We start from the raw sequence: 19,743 nt of genomic DNA on the forward strand, positions 1-19,743 counted from the left end.
TAAGATATTTGGATGCTGTACTGGAATCCACATTCCACAATCTGTGATGCTTACAATTATGCACTAATTTAGTGCTCCTATTACAGTGGCAAAAAAATTAAATACACTGCAAAATCTCCAGAAGTGGGCATGTCTGTGTGACATACCTCTCCCCCCAAGCCTTCTGCTGCTTGATAAAATATTTGGAGCCATCTTTGGCCCCCTGGGATGCAACCACCCCTCCCCACATTACATCACATTCTTCACTGCCATTTATTTGGAAAGTGGCTCACTCTAGTATAATTAATCCATTTCATGATCTACTTATCCTAGATAGAAAGCATGCACAAGATTCATGGATGCTACAAACGGAATCTCTTCAGTAAATTGAATACAAGAAGGTCCATTTATTTCAACAGTTATGAGAACATGATCCTCTCCCACCCATCCCGCCCCCACTAGACTGGGCTAGAGCCAATAAGCCCCTGTAGCTCAGCTGTTTCTCAGCAACCATTTGCATTCACTGTACAGCCTGGTTTTGAAGAACACGACTGTGGCAGCCACTTCTCAGGTGTTTACAGTTCCAACAAATGCATGCCTGGACCCTTTTACGATACTCGTGTTACATGTCCACAGGGCAGGAAAACATGCTTCATGTGGGGCACTAACCCCAAATGTCACACAGGCAATGGTTCCATCACATGACTGAAGACTGGCATTAAATCTGAGCATCACATGGCACAACATTTGCCTCTCGTCACCAAGTGGTTCCCTCCAGACACCAAAGTTGTGACTTGCAGGAGCCACGCACAGAACATGACTGATCCAGAAGGCAGGAGGTTCACAGTTATAATGGAAGTCTAGGCAGGAAAGCAGTCTGACACCGTCCTCTAGAGGGTTCCCAGGCCATTGGAAGCTCACGTCAGATACTGCACCACCAGGAACATGACCACACAGGTCACCACCATGCCACCAATCATGAAGTACTTATCCTGGAAGGCACGTTTCTCAATGAGGCGCATGACTGTGTTAGATAATCCCAACATGTTGGCAACATCCAGGATCTTCTTCTGGGTGCCCTGAGGGAGACAGACAATGTTACTAGAAAAGCAGCAAGCCTAACATTCTGAAAGGCTTTGGCATCATCCGCTCAGGTGCTCTGTAGAGAGCAGCGGTCTTCCACCTTCCCAGAGTCAGAAACCGCCCTAAAACAGGGCAGTCTCATACCATTATATACCCATCTACTCTCTCTCTCTCTCTCACACACACACACACACACACACACAAACACATTCTGCCCTCCTCTCCCTCTCTCTCCTTTCCCTTCCAGCCATCTTGCTGCTTTGGAAGGAGATCTGAATTTCCATACTATCCACAAACATCTGCTGATGCCATCACAGAACTTTTTAAAAACATATTTTTTCAAAAGGGGGGGGGGATCATTGACTCAGGTGCTTTTGCAACCCAAGTTAGGAGAGAGAGCCCCACAACTGCGGGCCCTGACTCAAAACAGGACCACAAAGGCACAGCCGATTCTCAGGAAGCACAAGGAGCTCCAGACTTTCACATACAGGGACTCCAAAGGTTTTGCCTAGTTCCTGACAGAACAAGAATAATGGGTAGCCTTCTACCATTCCCAATCAAGACGGAAAATAACAAAAAAAAATCCCAATTTTTTTACTTGACCTAAAATCCCCCGTACATTTATTTGTTTTGTTACTGTGTTTTGATTAGGCTTCGACTTCATGGAGGTTCCCATCTTCAGGAAACCAGAAGTAAGCTGCAGGCCCTCTCCCCCCGGCACCCAAAACCCGAACGCTTCCATTCCCACTGAGTCTGCAAAGTTGTCTAGCAGGGCCTGGGTGCTGATGGCAACAAAAATAACAGCAATGAAAAGCAGAGGCTTCCAGGTTGCCTCCTGAGTCACTAGCACATAAGGCAAAGAGACTGGAATGAGGAGAGACCCTGCATTTCCCCCTAAGAATAGTTTGCTAAGAGGCTTCTACCAAGCTGAAATACTATTTTTGTCACGATTACCATGGGATGCCAGAAGCCTGCAGTTCCTTTCCAGGATGCCAGCTTCCTCCAATGCACCCAAAATGTGAAACAAGCTCTACCCAATTCCTCAACTGCGACCTGGGGGCGGGGGGGGAAGCTATCTCACAAGGAGGGCCAAGCTTGCCTCCCTGTAGAGACAAAAAATCAAGGGTTGCCCTAGAGATAAATTGCCTGGATGCAAGGGGAACAGCACCCATTTTGGCTGATTCCATGTAGAGGAAGGAGCTCTCACACCTGGGCTCCATCATGACGGCCACCACTGCCCCATAGAGCAGAGAAAGGGCTGGCTACTAGGCAAAGACTCCAAGGTAATGGGGAAGTTTTTAGAAGGCTGTAACTTTATATCCTGGGATATCTTTTTCATGTGAAAACAGATTTCTGACATTAGGCATCATTCCACATACAAAAGGAAAAACATTTCAGTCTGAATCAGAATAATGTGTTTTATACTTGTTTTGTGTTGCATGTCCACATGGTCTTAATACCGGTTAAGAGCCCAATCCAACTTTGTAACTATTCTGCAAAGCCATTGCCAGCCTGCCGTGGAGACCACAGGATATTCATGCGTCTTCTAAGGGCAGGGGAAGAAGCAGTCACTGAACACTGAAAATCAAAGCACCTGTTGCAGGGGATGGAAGTGTTGAAGGGGAGGGGGATTAAGGACTCAAATGGATGCTGTGTGCCAATAACATGACATTGACATCTAGTGGGATATACAGAGGCAAGGCAAATATGTGCGAGGAGGACTCTGAGGGTAGAGAAGCTAAAGAAACAAAACAGGGATGCCAGGAGACAGAGCGGCTGAAAGAAAGTGGGTGGAGTCAGTGGTGGGAAGAGGAGGAGGAATCTAAGGGAAAGTCAGATGGAAGGAATAGCAGTCTGAGGAAAAGCAGGATGAATAAAGATGGATAGACCAATGGGAAATGGATGCTGGAGAAGACCTTACAGGCTAGCAAATACCAATCTTATGCTTTGGGAACCACTGGCATGGAGGATCATGTTTCAGTTCAGGTTTGGGGTAGGGCAGGCAACGTTCAGATTCTCTTTTAGCTTTACAACTGTCCTGACACTCTTAAAAGAGGCAGTAGGCCCCCCTCTCTGGAAGCAGATTTCAAACACTCAATCCAAATCTGCAGAGATGCACATCACAACTACCATATCCTCAAAGAGTTGAACTATTAAGTTCACAAATTCTTAAATTCATGTTCTCTCTGCAAAATTCCAGTGCAGCAGCACATATTTCCTCCTCTGCTTTTCCACCTAAAACTACTCAGAGACCAGTTCTGCGCAATTCAGAACAGGGAGACCAGGGTGAGGAGGGAGAGGAGACAGAAAGGAGAAGAGCTAGCTTTGGAAATCTGTGATTCTGAATTTTAGAAGTGTCAGAATTCAAACAGGGAGGAATATTGCATGCCTAGTCACTGCACAGAAAAATACTCAATCTCCTGTCCTGTGCCCACCTTTAATGTCATTCTCTGATCCCTCAGTCCCTGTAGGATGCTGCTTCCGCTGCCAATAAGATCGTCCATGCCACGGTGCGCATTTTGAAGGGATTCATTAAACTGTAACGTTTCATCAATGGGGATGGTGGTGTCAGAATCCTGCAGAGGAGGGGGGAAAGGGGAGCATCTTGGTTACCAAGCCTCAAGCGCCAAACCCAAAAGACAAGGGAGGCCAATATAAGCCCAAAGAGATCAACGTTAGTCTACAGCAGTGAAGCTCAAACTTCCTATCCTCATGGAACCATGGAACTTTTCCTGCATCAATCTGCATAGGCTTCCTGCACATTCCACAGAATGCTGTGCGCATAGCATGCCAAAAAACCTTGAGCTCACCTTTTCCCTCCCCCCCCACACACAGTGTGACACACACACACACACACACACAAACCACTCCTAAGTACTTGTGCTTTGCAGAAGGCTGGCAATGGTTAACTCATTTTCTTACTGCAAGGTTATCCAGAATTTCTCAATGCTAAATCCAAAGGGTTCCGTTCAAAATGCAATTTGATTAGAAATGGATGTATTTAGAAGGGGGGCACAAACAGCAGCATGAATCTGCCAAGCAGAGCATACATTTGTGGTAAAGGTTCGGGCCAGAAGCTCCTCGCGCTGCCTTTCCTGTTGCTCCCGTGCATAGCGTCGATGCTGGAAGTTTCTCAGGGCTGTCTGCAAGTGCTGGATGTCGTATTTCAGCTGATCAACTCGGCTGAAAGCAAAGGCCACAGAAAGGAAGTAGATGAGCACCAACAAATGCAAGATGGGGTTAAGTTGAAGAGGGCTTCAGGGCGATTCTCTTTGAGCAATGTAATGTGAGAAGGGCCAAAAAAATGCAGGATCTGATATAGGTCTGCTTCTACGCATATATGGAGAAGCCTTATCCCAAGACAAACAATCAGTCCAGGGAGCCCTGCAGGGTTAACTCTGACTGGCAGCAGCTCTCCAAGGACTTTGTCTTTTAGCCCTGCTACACGAGATCTTTTCTGACTGAGGATTCCACAACTCAACCTAGGACCTTTTGCGCGCAAAGCTTGTGCTCTGCCACTGAGCTCCCACACACTGTTCAGCTTCCAAGGTTTGGGTGGCAAAAAACTCAGTTAAGCAATAACCTTCACTTAATAGACATTAGCCCTTTTGTCAGCAATGTGACCAGAAGGACACATGCCCCTGTGATACAACAGGGTTCCCTGAAAAACTTTTCTTTTTTTAAATATATTTTTATTATCTTAAACATAACATTTTTAAACAATAGATACAACAAAATTAACAGATTACTAGTCTTCTGATGGTACATTGTTGATAATCTATTTCTATTATACTAGCTTGATTGGTTATATTAGTATTTCAACAATTAAATAACATTCTGATCTGATAAAGTAGTAACAACATCATTCGATTTAAACACCGCCCTTCAGGATGACTTAACACCCACTCAGAGCAGTTTACAAAGTATGTTATTATTATCCCCACAACAAAACACCCTGTGAGGTGGGTGGGGCTGAGAGAGCTAGAAGCTGTGACTGACCCAAGGTCACCCAGCTGGCTACAAGTGGAGGAGTGGGGAATCAAACCCGGTTCTCCAGATTAGAGTCCTGCGCTCTTAACCACTACACCAAACTGGCTCTCTCTATATATAAGAATTACACATTGAATTTTGATAGATTTTATGAGTCAAAGTATTCTAATATGTTTAGCAAATAAGATTTGTTCCTAAAGTTGATAGATACAAAAAGCTAAAGTATATAGAATAGGTTATACTATTTAAAGTTCTAAATTATATAAAGCTTTTGAACAATATAACTATCGTCGAAGGCTTTCACGGCCGGAGAACAATGGCTGTTGCGGGTTTTCCGGGCTGTATTGCCGTGGTCTTGGCATTGTAATTCCTGACTGTGACACTGAGAGATCTCTGTCTTTTGGTGCTACACCTCTGAAGATGCCAGCACAGCTGCTGGCGAAACATCAGGAACTACAATGCCAAGACCACGGCAATACAGCCCGGAAAACCCATAACAGCCAATATAACTATCACTTATAAATTGGTACTTCAGCAATAAGTTTCTATACTTACATATAAACCTAAAAAAAGGAAAGAAGGAAAAAGTTAAAGTTATAACTCCCTCCCCACTTCCCACATAGAAAAACACTATAGTTTTAATAAGGTTGTAAGTATTCCCCCCTCTTTTCCCCTTACAAAAACTATTACACCCAAATTAAATATTGGTTATCAGTGATTTGTAAACAAAATGCTAAGTATGATAATGTGGTAACTGTACAGCCCCTGATAGACCCTGTAGGGAGTAGTCTCCTGAGGGTCTTTGTACAAATGTACAAAGTCTAGGGGCTGTCATTAGTGGGAGCAAAGAGAGAAAACTGGCTCCTCCCCCCCCAAACCTCGGTACAGCAAGATAACACAAACTATTAGCCTTGTTTTAATTATTGTTCTCTGAATTCCGATAATTCCCCCCTCCCCCTTTTTTCAACTTTTAGGTAAAAACAGAAAAAGAAAAGCAGAATTTCTTGACTCCTGGGTGTTGTCCATTATTGTTATTCAGTTATTTTGCACCAGGATTTTACTTCTTTTGTGAGGGGGGAGGGGGTTGAATGAGTTTTCTCTTTTGTGTAGATTTTGATGGGTCTATAGGAGCAATGTCCAGATTCTGCAGTAAGGCTTGCCCCGATTCTTGATCTGTTGCATAAAGATGTTAGTCCTTAAGTTGGACATGAAGTTTGGAGTAGCTGTTCCATTTATATTCAATTTTTGCTTCACATAGTGCTTCAGTAGTCGATTTAAGAGCTCTTATCCTGATTAATATTTCCTTTGGTAGATCTGTAAAGATTTGAATCTGGGATCCATTGTATTGGAACGTTTTTTGTTTCCTAGCAATTTCCAGTATTCTTTTTCTTGTTTCCCAATCTGGGAAGGTAGCAATTACGTCCCTTGGAGATTTCCTGTTTGCTTTTAAAGGACAGACCTGGTAAGCTTTGGAAATTGCTGGAGTGGTATTTTTGTCTGGGTGTAAAAGGCTAGCAAGCCAGTTGGCTAGGAATAAAGATAAATCATGTTTTGCTGTTAATTCCTCGTTACCCCCCCCCCCTAAATTTAAGATTCTGCTGGCGCATTATTACTTCTAGGTGTAGAATTCTTTCATGCATCTCCTCTTGCAGAGTGCAAATTTCGCTTTGCAAAGAGTTAGAGATATCTAACGCACAGTTAGTTTTTTTTAATAACATTGTTCATTTTAGTTTGGAGATCTGCCATCTGATCAAAAAGTGGCTTTATAAGATTTGTCATTTTGTTTAAGATACTAAGTTCCATGTTTGCAAACAAAGCAGCAAGTTCAGAGTCAGGAGGGATATTCAATGAAGTTCCTACCGCATTTCCCGTCAGCGCCATTGTGCTCGCATCGCTTGCAGTTGCTCGCTCTGGCATCGGGGCTTGAGTTGCAGGGAAAAAATCTTGCAGACACCTCGCACCTGTACCATTTTGCTTCTCGGTATTTGCATTTTGTTTCCCCATATCTGGGAGTGATTTTTAATTCAATAAGACAGGGGGGTTGAGGATTTTGGAGTGGGGTGGGACGGAGCTCGGCTCTCAGGCGGCCATCTTCTCTGAAGTCAGCACCCCCCTCCCCCTGCAAAACTTTTCAACCAAAGAAGCAAAGCTGACTGGGATTAATTTCAGGGCCTCCCTGTCTGCCATCAGCCTGAAAGCATTACAGACCATTTTTATTTAATTCAGCATTTCACCTACCAGCGTTCCTCATATTTATTTGTGATCTGCTAGTTAATTTACTTAATGTTTTAATGTAAACTATTAGAGGAGTTTATTTGGAAATTAGTGGGATAAAAGACATGCATAACTAACTATACAATACGTAAATGAAAAGTTATACACACACACACAGAATACTTTTTTAATAAATAAAGGTGCTGAAAATCATATATAAGATTGCAATGTTTTCCATCAATTCCTCATCTCAGACCTTGGGAGATCCCCTTCAAAAGGTGCCAGTACTCAGTACCAATGACTACTGCCACACACAAGCTTTGTGTGATACTCATGTGCGATACTCATGCTCAAGTCAAAATAATGGAATGAAGAAATTCAGGAGGGCAGGGAGGGGGATAACTTACAGTTTGGCATTCTGACGCTTGTTCGGAGGTTCCTTGTTGCAAAAAATCTCCAACCGTTCCAGGTTGCTGAAGATCTTATCTATCCTTGCCTGAATCTCATTTTCTACCACTGGTGAAAGAGAAAAAAGATAAGTAGTATCAAGGCCAGAAGCCAACATGCTGGCTTAACAGATGCAATACACTGTTTCCCAATTCTCTGCCTGTTTTTGTGAGCAAACTCTGTCCATGCTGTGAGAAGCTGTAACCATGAAGTAACTTTAACAGGGCTTACTGGAGGAAATGAGTAAGAAGCATTTGAGAAACACCTTTTTTAATACTTCACTTTTGTCTGTATTTTAAATTGCTTTAAGTTGCTTTGGGAGTCAGTTTTTGGCTAAAAAGTGGGGTAACTGTACAATAAATACTTTTAGTTAACATCAACCTGCATTACAAACACTAGTATTTTTAGAGCAGTGGCTCAGTTAAGGAAATCATATTCTAAAATCTAGAACATGATTCAAGAAAAAAACGAGAGGATTTATACACATAGCAGTACAAATGTTGTAGATATAGAGTAGATAAAGCAGATTTTAAAAACATATAGCAGGAACATTTAGATGTTAGAACTACTGGATAAATGTAATTTAGATGAACAAAATTTACCACAAATAAAAAACACCAGAATTGTAAACAAACTAGTTTGTTAACATGCTTAGCATCTACGGTTCTTCCACAGGAAAACAAGTGGATGCTTTGTCCAGCCCTGGCGCAGCTGTTGATGTCTTGCCCAGACTGTATGAATGTTGCAAACTTGGCCTCCGTGGCACTCTCAAGTGCCTGGAAAATAGGAATGCTTCTTGTAAGATGGCTCCTTCCATCTGCTGGCACTGAACATACATGTGTCACAATAGGCCTCCTCTAAAAAAAGGAGGGGGGATGAGTGCTTTTTTTAAAATGGTACCCGCTACTCACAGGATGCACTGGGTTTGCAATGAGCCATTTAGAAAGGCAATTTATTCCTTTAGTAGATTAATGAGGACAAAACAAGCCCCTCCTTTCAAATTCATCTTCCAAAAGCCACTACCACCCCCTTAACAAAACCACACTTTTGCTTCAAGTCAAGTTCAGCCTTGTGGCTTGCCAAGATTTCAAAAAAGAACAGGGGCCAAGTCTGATTCATGCAGAACAGTTAATGTAATCTTAAGAGAGGGTTATCAGAGCACAAGGTGCCCTTAGGAAGCCCATCCAGTGACAGTAGACTAAGCCAGCAGTGAGGTTACCCTTTTTGTTTCAATTACTCACAATGGACTGACTGCTTGTCTGAAGTCTCGAGTCGGCCCATGTATGACTGGACCTCATGGACTTGTCTGTTGAAAAGAAAGAGGGCAGAAAATGGGAGAGTTCTAGTCAGTAAACAGTTGCTACAGCCAGAAAAGAGATATTTCAAGACGACAAATGCAAAGGGATTCTGCAGACAGAAAAAGAAGTCAACTGATGCCCCCTGCATCCCAAAGCAAATACCATATAGGGCAGTAAACACTATAATCTTTGTAATACTGCTTATATTTACACAGCACTTATCCCAAGTGATCTTCATATATCTTTATCAACAGCCAGGACTTTTTTGAGCCGAAACAGTGTTCCGGCAGCTCTTTAAAATACCCACATGACTGATGTCATGTGGGTATTTTAAAAAGAGCCTATTTGGGGCATTTGGGGCCCGGATCAGTCCCAAAACAGCCTAGATCAGGCCACTGCTGGGTGGCACCGGCCTGATCCTGGCCATTTCAGCCCCGATCTGGGCCATTTTGGGCCCTAAATAGGTCCAAAATGGTGCAAAACCGGCCCATATCAGGGCCGAAACAGCCAGGATCGGGCCGGTGCTGGGCCGGGGAGGATTCCTCCACCCAGCAGCAAACTGATCCAGGCCGTTTCAGGCCTGATCTGGGGCATTTCGGGCTCAAAACAGCTTGGATCAGGGCCGAAATGACCAGGATAGGGCCAGTGCCAGGCCAGGGAGGGTTCCCCCACCCAGCAGTAACCCAATCCAGGCCCAATCTTAGCCATTTTGAGCCCCTTTTGGCCATTTTAGGCCCAATTTGGGCCCAAAATGGCCTGGATCAGGCAGGATTGGGCCTCTGCCGGGTGGGGGAACACTCCCTCACCCGGCAGCTGCCCGATCCTCGCCATTTGGGGCCTCTTTCAGCCACTTTGGGCCCAATTCAGGTAACAGCCTGTTCCAGGTTGATCCGGGCCATTTTGGCCCAATTTGGGCCCAAAATGGCCCAGATCCAGCCACAGCCAGGCAGGGGAGTACTCCCCTGCAGCGGATCAGCCCATTCCGGGCCGAATCGGACCCCCCCCCCCATGGAGCATAGGCATGCTCCCGAGCCGGCCACACCTGCGTGATAACATCACTTCTCAGAATGTATTGAGAGGCATACAACCTCCTCCCGGGAGTTGCCCCGGGTGAGTTCCCCTACCTCTTTCTCCAGAAAAAAAAGCCCTGCCAACAGGTATCCCTCCCATGCCTCCATTACAGAACAAGAGTCAGAGATCAAGGGACAATGGATTGCCTCTGAAACAAGGACTTTCTGGCACACAACACATGCCTCAAACCATGACACCCACAGCAATTCCATGTGTCTGCCAGCTTCCTTGTCCCTGCCATAAGGCATCTGCATTTGTACTAGCTTCCATTAACCCTTGCTTAAAACTTTAGATCCAAAGTTTACAACAAATCCTTCCGCCACTGTACCAAAACAGGCAACCCAATGCAACAGCATAAGAGCTGACAGCAGGCAGTTCAAGAGAAGTTCAGCAATGACTTGTTCAGACTGTGGAGCCAGGCTGGAATTAGCAGCTTTCCAAATTCAATGGAACTGTGTTGGGACACTTGTATCACCTGATCCCTGCAAAGTTGGTGTTCTTCAGCAATCAGCAGTGGTGTTACAACAATTCAATGGAAGGTAGGCTAGTTAACTTCCTCCTCTGGCAAGCTGCCAGATTTTGGGGGGGGGGCACAGAGCCAAACTCTGGGGCTTTATGTCTACAATATCTGCTCCAAGACCCCTGGCACTGTACTGAGGCTGAAGAGGGCAAAGGAAGAATAAAGAGAAGAATAAGGGGAAGAGATGAGAAGGAAATGGAGGCTGAAGGAAAGCAGCTTGAACGAAGAATGACAAAAAATTACTATCTTATTAAGTAAGGGAGGAGAGGATGAGAATAGCAGAGGGGCAAGCTTACAATCAGCAATCTGCCTAGTCACCTCTGATGAGTAAGAATTGCCTCCAGGCAACCAAGCAAGGAAGACTTATGAAAGTTGGCTCTTCTTATGACAAAAATGACTGGCATAGGTGGGGGTGGAGAAGCAGCTCAATAAGAAATATTGTTGGCTATTACTTATTGTGGACTTACTCACAAAGCTAGGGCAGGGGGCATTCCAATTCAGAATGAATACAGTGGCACCTATGTTCATTTCAGTTTGTTTGGAAGAGAAGCAAGCAAAGTTTTGCTGAACCATTCCCAAGTGATAATCTGCCACTTCTCCTGAGGATTGCTTCGAAAACACACAGGAATGGCTTAGCCCTGCTTGCTGAGAAACCTGTTTTGCAAACATAAGCTGGCCAGAGGCACAGAAAAGGAGACAGCATACAGCAGCTCAGGCTGGGAAAGAGTGCTCTGCCTCCTGGCACCTCATGGAAATGGATGTGCATTGGGGATCTGACCTGGGCCACTCAAAGGTATGACTGAAAGCAAAGTGCGGCAAAAAGCAGTCAACAAGATGCAGCAAATGTGAGACACGGAAGCTGAAAGTCTAAGAAACTCAGGCCCACTGCAGCGTGGACTGCAAGGCTTATAGAAATGCCAGAACAGTGTTGAGCACCCAAGAGCACCCAAGCTCTCTCTCTGTGACACAGTTGGATCTAGGACTGATCTATTAGTCCTGGGTCTGGACAGACAGTTGCTTCAGATGGCCTACAGTCTAATACCACTCTAGGATTTATACCTACATACATTCCTAGGTTGTAATCTGTGTGGTGAAGTCAATCTGAGCTGACTTCACCATTTGGGAAACCAAGCATATTTTAGCATATTGATCTTCAGTGACCCTGGGATTAACTAGTTTTTGGAAGGTTTTGAAGGAAATGCTAACTTAAGATCCGGAGAGGTGTGAAAACCATCACACACTCAGGACATCAAAAATACACCCAACAGGAATGTCGTGGTCCTTCCAGATTCTCAAGGAACAGGGCTTTTAAACCCTTTTAAGAGCTAAATAAAACAACACCATTAAGCATCTTCTAGCTCCATTCTCAATGTAGTTTCTAATCTTTGTGCCTATAAAGAATAGGTCTGAAAATGTAACGGTAAGAAGTCACTCAAGGATGAGACACAAGACGAAACACAAGATGGCAAAATGCCTTGTATTTTGTTTATTTTTCAGCATCCATGTTTTCTAACTTTTTCCTCAAGGCTAAGTCAAGCCTGTCACATTCAAGGACACCTATTCCAGACAACACCACCCCTGCAGGCCAAGAACCTCACATCTAGTACCAAACTGGATGCAGCTCAGCAGACAGACAGCTGACCAGGGTTTAAAGGACATGGTGGATATGGCAGGCCAAAGTGCAGCTCCACTTTCGGGCCTTGCTGGCACAGCACTCTCTCAGGCTGCCTCCACCTCAGTTCCCAAAGTGGATGAACTCACTCAAGATTGTGAGGAGGAGGAGTGAGATGAAGGCAACACTTAAGACATTTCAAAATGTCTAATTTCTTCCAGAGATCATACCAGTGAAGTTCAAACAGAAATCCTGTTCTTTCTAGGGAATTCTGATTTCACATACGTGCTGTGATCACTAAATCACAATTAACTCTCTTTACTCGACTACTAATTTTGAACTCTCACACTGCTCTCCCCTTCCTACTTTTTCCCTTATCCCCAAGTACTGAGCTATGCCACCTTCTTCCCCAATTTCTCCACTCCCCAAATGTACCAACAGTTTCCCCATGCTTGTCTCAGACACAAATTCTAGTGTTAGCCTTTCGCGACACAGAGTCCTGCAGCACCTTGAAGATTAACAAATTTACTGCAGCACAAGCTTTTGTATGCTTGAGCTACAACAGCTGAAGCTACAATATTGTATTTTAAGGCGCTGCAGAACCCTTCATTTTATGTCCGTCATTACAAGTCTAAACAGAACCTCATTCGTTAACTTACTTTACATCTATTTACCATGCTTCTGCACTTCTTTTACTTGTTGCTCAGAGTGATTAGAACAGTCCAGTAGTTTAAAAACCAACTAGAACCTGATGTATTGAAACCATAGCCAAAGCATCTTCAGACAGAACACTTAAAATACAGCCAGGCCAAAACTTTCCAAAACAATACAGCCTTATACTGCTGCCTGAACGGAGTAAGAAATGCCCTAACTTCACCTGGCAGCCTCCTGCTTTGTAACTGGCAGGACCTTTGAGAATAGCTAGCAGTAAGCAGATAGGCTGGTTTTACATTTGGCTCTTGGTCAGGTTTCTTGTTTTTATTTACTATTATTAAACTGTGTAGCTGGTCTCCAGCTAGAACCTTTTCAGTTTAGTTTAATTTTTTATAAACTGCTTTGGATCTCATTTTCAGATTAAAGGTATTTCAAACAAACAAATTTCTGGCAGCCCCCAAATGATTAACTTTTCACAATTCGCTACCACAGAAAAAATTTCGTTTGGGATACTGAGGATCAGAAATAAGCTGGTCAGAAACCAAGGCTTGATATCCAGAGCTCAAGGTGGCACACAACATTCTCCTCTCCATTTCATCTTCACAACAATCCTGTGAAGTCGGGTAAGCTGACAGTGTGGGACTGGCCTAAACCCATTCAGTAATCCTTATGGCTGAATAAGGGAATCTGAACTCAAGGAAAATTCCTAATTCGACACTCAAGCCATGACACCACACTGGTTCTAATTCAGCCCCAAAGTTACATTTCCTATGCTCCAAACCAGGTATGTTTTAGCCAGCCTACTAGACTCAGTGACCAACAGTACCAGCAAAAAATTAAACAAAGCATGAAGTAATGATTAGTTTTGGATTCTGATCTGGGAGAACCAGATTCAAATCCCCACTCTGCCATGGAAGCTAGCTGGGTGACCCTGGGCTAGTGACACACTCACTCTCAACCTAACTTGCCTCACAGGATTGTTGCGAGGAGAAAATGAAGGAGGGGAGAATATTGTACAGAAGTTTGGGCCCCATTGGGGGGAAAAGTAGGGCACAAAGAAAGTAAACTATAAAACAAGATCTCACTTCTTCCACACGTTCGTAGAGTAGTTCTATGGTAAGCCACTTTCTCAGTACCTCCCTCCCCACCCCCAATTTGCATTATGATGAACAACTTTACAAGGACATTGTTCGGATAATCAAATAATACACAAGGCGCTGTGAACACCTCCAGGTCCCCTAGAAACGCTAATTAAGAATTATATGGTGACACTTGGCACCCCTTCTCCCTTTCTTTCTTCATCCCCTCACAAGCCCGGCTGGCTCGTTGCTGCTCCCCGCCCCTCGCTCGCATCACCCTCCCTAACAAGCCCCCAGACCCACTTGTTGGTTTGATGATAAAGCGCTTCCATCGCAGCCCTTCCCCGGCAACAGTCACTCCGCGCGCGCTCTAACACGTCACCCTCATCCGGGCCACTTCCTGTTTCCGGCTCATCAAGGACCCTCGCACGTAACCGCTTCGGGCGCTAAAGGGGCTGTCCTGGGTAGTGCCTGAATTGTAGTTTGGGAAAGACCCGACGTAGGGTGGGGAAGAAAGAGAGAAAAATTCCCCGCATATAGATAGAGAAGGGTTTGATTTTGTTCAGGCAGGCTTGCCAAATCTGGGTTGGGAAATTCCTCCACCTCGGGGTGGAGCCTGGAGAAGATGGGGATTTGTGGGGGGAAGCCCCCTAATGGGGTATAATACCATTCAGTCTTCGCTTCAGAGCAGCCCTTTTCTCCAAACGAGCTGATCTCTGTCGTCTGGCGGTTAGCAACCCATACTAGTAGGGTTGCCAACTGTGGGAAAGAAACTTCCTGTCCCTTTAACAGAGACCTAACGGGTTGTTACAGTTAGGGTTGCCAGGTCCAGGTTCGGAAATTCCTGGAGATTTGGGGGGTGGAGCCTGGAGAAGGCGGGATTAGGGAAGAGGAAGGGCCTCACTGGGGTATAATGCCATAGAGTTCACCCTTCGTGGAAGCCATTTTCTCCAGGGGAACTGATCTCTATTGCCTGGAGATCAGTTGTAATTCCAGGAGATCTCCAGCTACCACCTGTAGGCTGGCAACTCTAGTTACAGTATTTACTCAAATGCAACTATGCAATGCGTGGAGCTTTTCCAGGTAAAAGAGGATGCTGTCTTACATTTACATTCATTTTGTGTGTCTGAGACACTTTTTTATAGAGTAGGTTGTCTTCCTGTTGCATAAATGTATTTCTCTCCATCCCGTGAAAAGCTTCCGCTGCCCATTTGTGCTGATTAAAAAGACAGGACATCTTTCTCCAGGCCCTAGCAACTAGAAACAAACCTGGACAGCCTTTTCTCCCCTTTCCTGAAATTAAAGAACTGGCTTAGTTTTGTCAAGGTTGTGTTTGCATTACTTACGTTAGCATATAAAGATGTACCCTTCAATAGTCACATGAGGAACCTTGGCAACTGGACATGTTGCTCTCTCTTGTCTGATAGGGCTGTGAAGGCTGAGAAACCTTTTTCTAAAAAAGATGATGAATTTGACTAGGACTTGCAAGACCTGTATTCAAATTGCTACTCAGCCATGATTCTGAGTATCTTTGCAATAGGGTCTCACCACATGAGACAAAATACACTTGAATTACAAGGGTAATTTGAGTGTAATTCAAGTGTATTTTGTCTCGTGTGGTTTGACCCTTTGGTGTCACTGAATCATTCAATTATAGATAGTTATCCTAAGCAGGTCTACTTGAATTCTGCTCAGGTCTATTCAGTAGCCCATAACTCCCAGGTAAGTGCTTGTACGATGACACTGATAAAGACAGAACAGAACCACCCATTATCACAAGAGGCTGCCTGTTGTATCCATGTATGAATGTCTGTCAAGGCTTTCCTTCTAATCATGGAGAGCATTCCTCTAAAGTGGATATTTCTTAATCTTTTACAGACTAATATAGTAAAAATGTTTAGAGATAAGACTGAAATGTGCCTCCAGTTTCTCTTTTTTAAAAAAAGGTGCCTGGAGAGTAGTATGTTCCCTTTCTTTGAAGCAGTTTATCTTTCCCTCTCCATCTTCCCTCGCACCTAAATTGGGAAGAAGGAATAATATGGCATAATACAATCCCTGCCTTAAAGCAAATCCAGAAGAATAACAGTATCCTTCTGTTTCAGATTTTTAAAAAAAACTAACCCCATTTATCTAAGAATTGGAAGCAAGCAGGAGGGCCCAAAATGGCAGTATAAGATGGGTGGCAGGGTGTGTGTGTGTGTGACGGCAACACTTCAGACCTTCTTGAGGCACTGATTGATCTCTTGGGTTGAGACAGGAAGGGATCAAATAGAATTTCAAATCATAGGAGATTTTGGCCCATATGTAAGGAGTAAATCTAGGCTACATTTGGCCTAGATGAAAAATCATAATTCGTTTAATGCCCTGCTTCTGTGTCTAGAAGTATTTGGTTGGTTGTTATTTGCTTTGATCCACCACGGGAATTCTGGTGCCTGGTAAGCACCTGAAATACTGACTCGCTTCAAAATACCTTCTTGGTAAGCTGAAGATAATTGCCTTTCAGGAAATACATGGCATGACCTTCAGTTGCCAATAGATTAAGAGAAACATGCATCTAAGCATTTAATCACAGGTCAAACCCAAGGCCCCTTGCAAATTTGCAGGAAATTACCTTTTCAGTAATATAATCGACTCTACATTCTTTGTCGTCTGTCCCCCTCCCCTTTCCGCCCCCGGGAGCCAGAAGAGCCCTTCAGGAGCACAGAACTGATGCCCCTGACCTTGCAGTGACATGCCTGTGTGCTGGTCTACTTTAAGCTCAGCCACAATCCTGGGAGCTCTCCCAGTGAGTAGATGGTATGAAATGGGGCACTGTCATGCTGAGAGGTGTTTGCATTAAAAGATACCACCCCCCCAGACCTGCTTTGCTGGAACTCATTTCCTCAGTGGCTCCTGATTTGTAGCCATGTAGGCAGTCCACAACACTGAATGAATTATCTGACTAGGGGTGAGGGTGGGAGTCACTGGTGGATGTCTATTCTTTTTTTATTCTCTATTCCTGCTATTCTGTCATGTCTGCAGCAACCATTTTGTAAAAAGATGGGATGGGATGGGGCTAGCTAGCTTTACTAAGGGCTTGACAAAGGCTAGCTCTTTTTCTAAATGACCCAGCATTCCTGCTGCACCATTGGGAAATGTAAAAAAAGTTCAGCCATGAGAATGGCACGAGCACACAATGCAGCCATTTCTCCTGCCTTTAGTAGTAAATAAGCTGGCATATACATGGGGGATGCTGGCGTGTGTGGCTTTGAGAAAGGCAGCTATCGTATTTTTTTACGCTAGACTCATAGCAATCTCTGCTTATCCATACATGAGGCAAACACACAATACGGCGTTTTGTTTTGCTGAAAATGTGGAGTACAAAGGGTAAGGAATGCTGCCATGGAGGACCTCAACAAAGCTAGGGAGGCTGGTAGTGTGGGGGGTGGGGGAGGCGTGATCTCGGTTCATAGCATATTTTGTAATACTTGCCTGGACAGGCAGATATTACTCCAGGTATGCAACCTGGACTCCCACCAATTTCCACTCACACAAAGACACAATGCATCATTTTCCCCAGTAGGAAGAACAGGATATATTGGCCAGGGGATGCTGGCATGAAGGACTTGAGAAACCTCTTTTCCAGGAGAGGCAGGTGGTGCTTTCTACATGCGCAGTCTTAATTTTGCAGCAACTCACTCATAAAAGAGCGGTACAAGCTCAGGATCTGTGGTTTTTGTGAAGGCCTTTGGGTAGACAAGGCTGGCCTGTAAGGCTTCAAGAAAGCCAGCGGTCATATTTTCCTGCGTTGATCCTGGGAAGGCAGGTAGTACTCCAGCTACACAATCTGAATTTGCAGCACTTTCTGCTCAGCCCTTAAGATAGCACATTTTCCTGTGATGGATATGGGATGATATGCCTGGAAAGGGACGCTGGCATGTAGAACTTTATAATGAAGCTGCTTAAACATAATTTCAGTTACTATCTTTTATGTAGGAGGACACAGTTGGACACCAAAAGACATTTGTTTTGGTCATCTATCTTACAGAGTTAAGTATCTGATGCCTAAATTAATGCTGCTGGAAAAAAATGCTTTCTTCCATCGTCATTTATCCCAGAAGATGCTCCCTACCTTAACTCAGCCACCTTGGCCACATGGATCACGCCACTGTAACCTCAATGCTACACTACTGTAATGAACTATACATGGGTCTATCCTTCAAGTCAGCTCAGGACACTGTAGTTTAATTACTACATCAGAGCATGCATGTTACACCCATTCTGTAGTCATTCTATCCATTGCAACCACATTGATTCCTCATTGAGTTTCTTTTTTAAAAATATATGATTACAATCACCAAAAAAACCCAGAAAAATAATAAATAATTGGTTTGGTTGAAAAAAGGGAAATCAGCCTTCCCCAGCTTTGTGTGTGTGTCTCCCATTCCCCTACTCAGGAATTGATGACAGATTGATTCAGGAATGTTTCAGTGCCAGATAACAGGAAGTAATTAAGAAAGAGGAAAATAACACCATTTTAATAGAAAGTCTCAGTAATTTGCCTGTCCTCCCCAGACAGACTGCCACTGCAGTTGTGGTTTATGTAAAAACAATGGCCACAGAACAGGTCTGGAGGAGAGGATGGAAAAATTACACCATCTTGATTCTCTATAAAATCCAGGGAATTAATTATTTCAGGTTAAATGGCTAATATGGTTATCCATTTGAAATACGGATGTCTATGATATATGCTAAAGGATACACTGACAGTCTGGGCCTATGCAGATTTACACATAAGTAAATCCATCCCACTGAGTTTGCTTTTTAAAGTGTCGTACTCTCAGCATTCCTGGATTTGTGAGGTCATGTGCACATGCACACAGAGGGAGAGATAAAAAAGCAATAAGACCAAAACATATTACTCTAGAACTAGTAAAACTCCAATGGTTAAAAGCCTGGACAAGGAAGATCTTAGCCTAAGAACAGTAAGATTAAGCACCAACCTCAGCTAGAAGGGAGTTCAGTAAGCAAGTTGTTAGCACAAAACCACCCTTGCCTCGGTGGCCATGGGCCTTCCATGGGCCTGCCTCACATATCTTAATTGTATGCAGGACCATATGGGAGAAGGCTATCCAATGGTACAGTCCTAAGCACAGTTACACACTTCTAAGTCCGTTGAAATCAATGGGCTTAGAAGGGTATCACTTGGCAACAGAAGGGGACAGCTGAGGAGACTTCCGGTTTGGGATTCATGGAGGTCTAACGCAGCTCCATTTGCGGAGCTGACCGGACTGCCGTTTTAACCGGCCGGAGGGGTGAAAATAGCCCGCGGCCGACTGCTCTCAGGCGGGGAGCAGGCAAAGAACGCTCAAGACCCTAGGGTGAGCTAGATCTCGGACGAGGGGGGGCTCTACTCAACGAGTCTCCCCCCCGATCCTTGAGGTCCCACCTTGCGATGGGTCGGCTATAATATCTGCGGCAGTTTCGGGGCCAATTCGGCTGGCATAAGACCTACATACCCAAGCTTCGATCGGGGAAGGAAGCTGAGAGGAGAATTTAAGATCGAAACAGCGATTACAACCCGAGAAAGGTGAAGAGAAGGTAAAGATCGCTATCTCTTGAAACGGGACAGATTGACAAAAACAGAGAGGAAAGAAAGTAGATTTTTAAACTGCAACAGACTAGTGAAAAGGAGGTGAAGACTCGGCAGGAGTTGTATTTTAAAAGAGACTAAGTTTAAAGAAGTTATTACAAAAATCGGACTATTGTTTTGAATACCTGTGGTTTTGGAGCTGTGGGAAAAAGACACCATCGCGA

The 19,743-nt window shown here is 44.2% G+C and overlaps 1 protein-coding gene across 2 annotated transcripts; it reads right to left on the minus strand.

Moving 5' to 3' along the window:
* Positions 1-391: 391 nt before the first annotated feature.
* GOSR2 (golgi SNAP receptor complex member 2) lies at positions 392-14,334 on the minus strand. Of its 2 annotated transcripts, XM_054993395.1 has the most exons (6): positions 14,251-14,334; positions 8,955-9,019; positions 7,674-7,782; positions 4,113-4,245; positions 3,498-3,638; positions 392-1,058 (listed from the first exon to the last, which is right to left on the minus strand). In XM_054993395.1, exons 1-6 carry the CDS (start codon positions 14,277-14,279, stop codon positions 897-899), a joined length of 639 nt encoding a protein of 212 aa, XP_054849370.1. In that variant the 5' UTR covers positions 14,280-14,334; the 3' UTR covers positions 392-896. The 2 variants fall into 2 exon arrangements, with proteins under 2 accessions (XP_054849370.1, XP_054849371.1); XM_054993396.1 differs by lacking the exon at positions 3,498-3,638 and having other exon boundaries at positions 14,251-14,322.
* Positions 14,335-19,743: the final 5,409 nt, after the last annotated feature.

This window comes from Eublepharis macularius, chromosome 12, assembly GCF_028583425.1.
Source record: "Eublepharis macularius isolate TG4126 chromosome 12, MPM_Emac_v1.0, whole genome shotgun sequence".
In the NCBI taxonomy this organism is placed as follows: domain Eukaryota; kingdom Metazoa; phylum Chordata; class Lepidosauria; order Squamata; family Eublepharidae; genus Eublepharis; species Eublepharis macularius.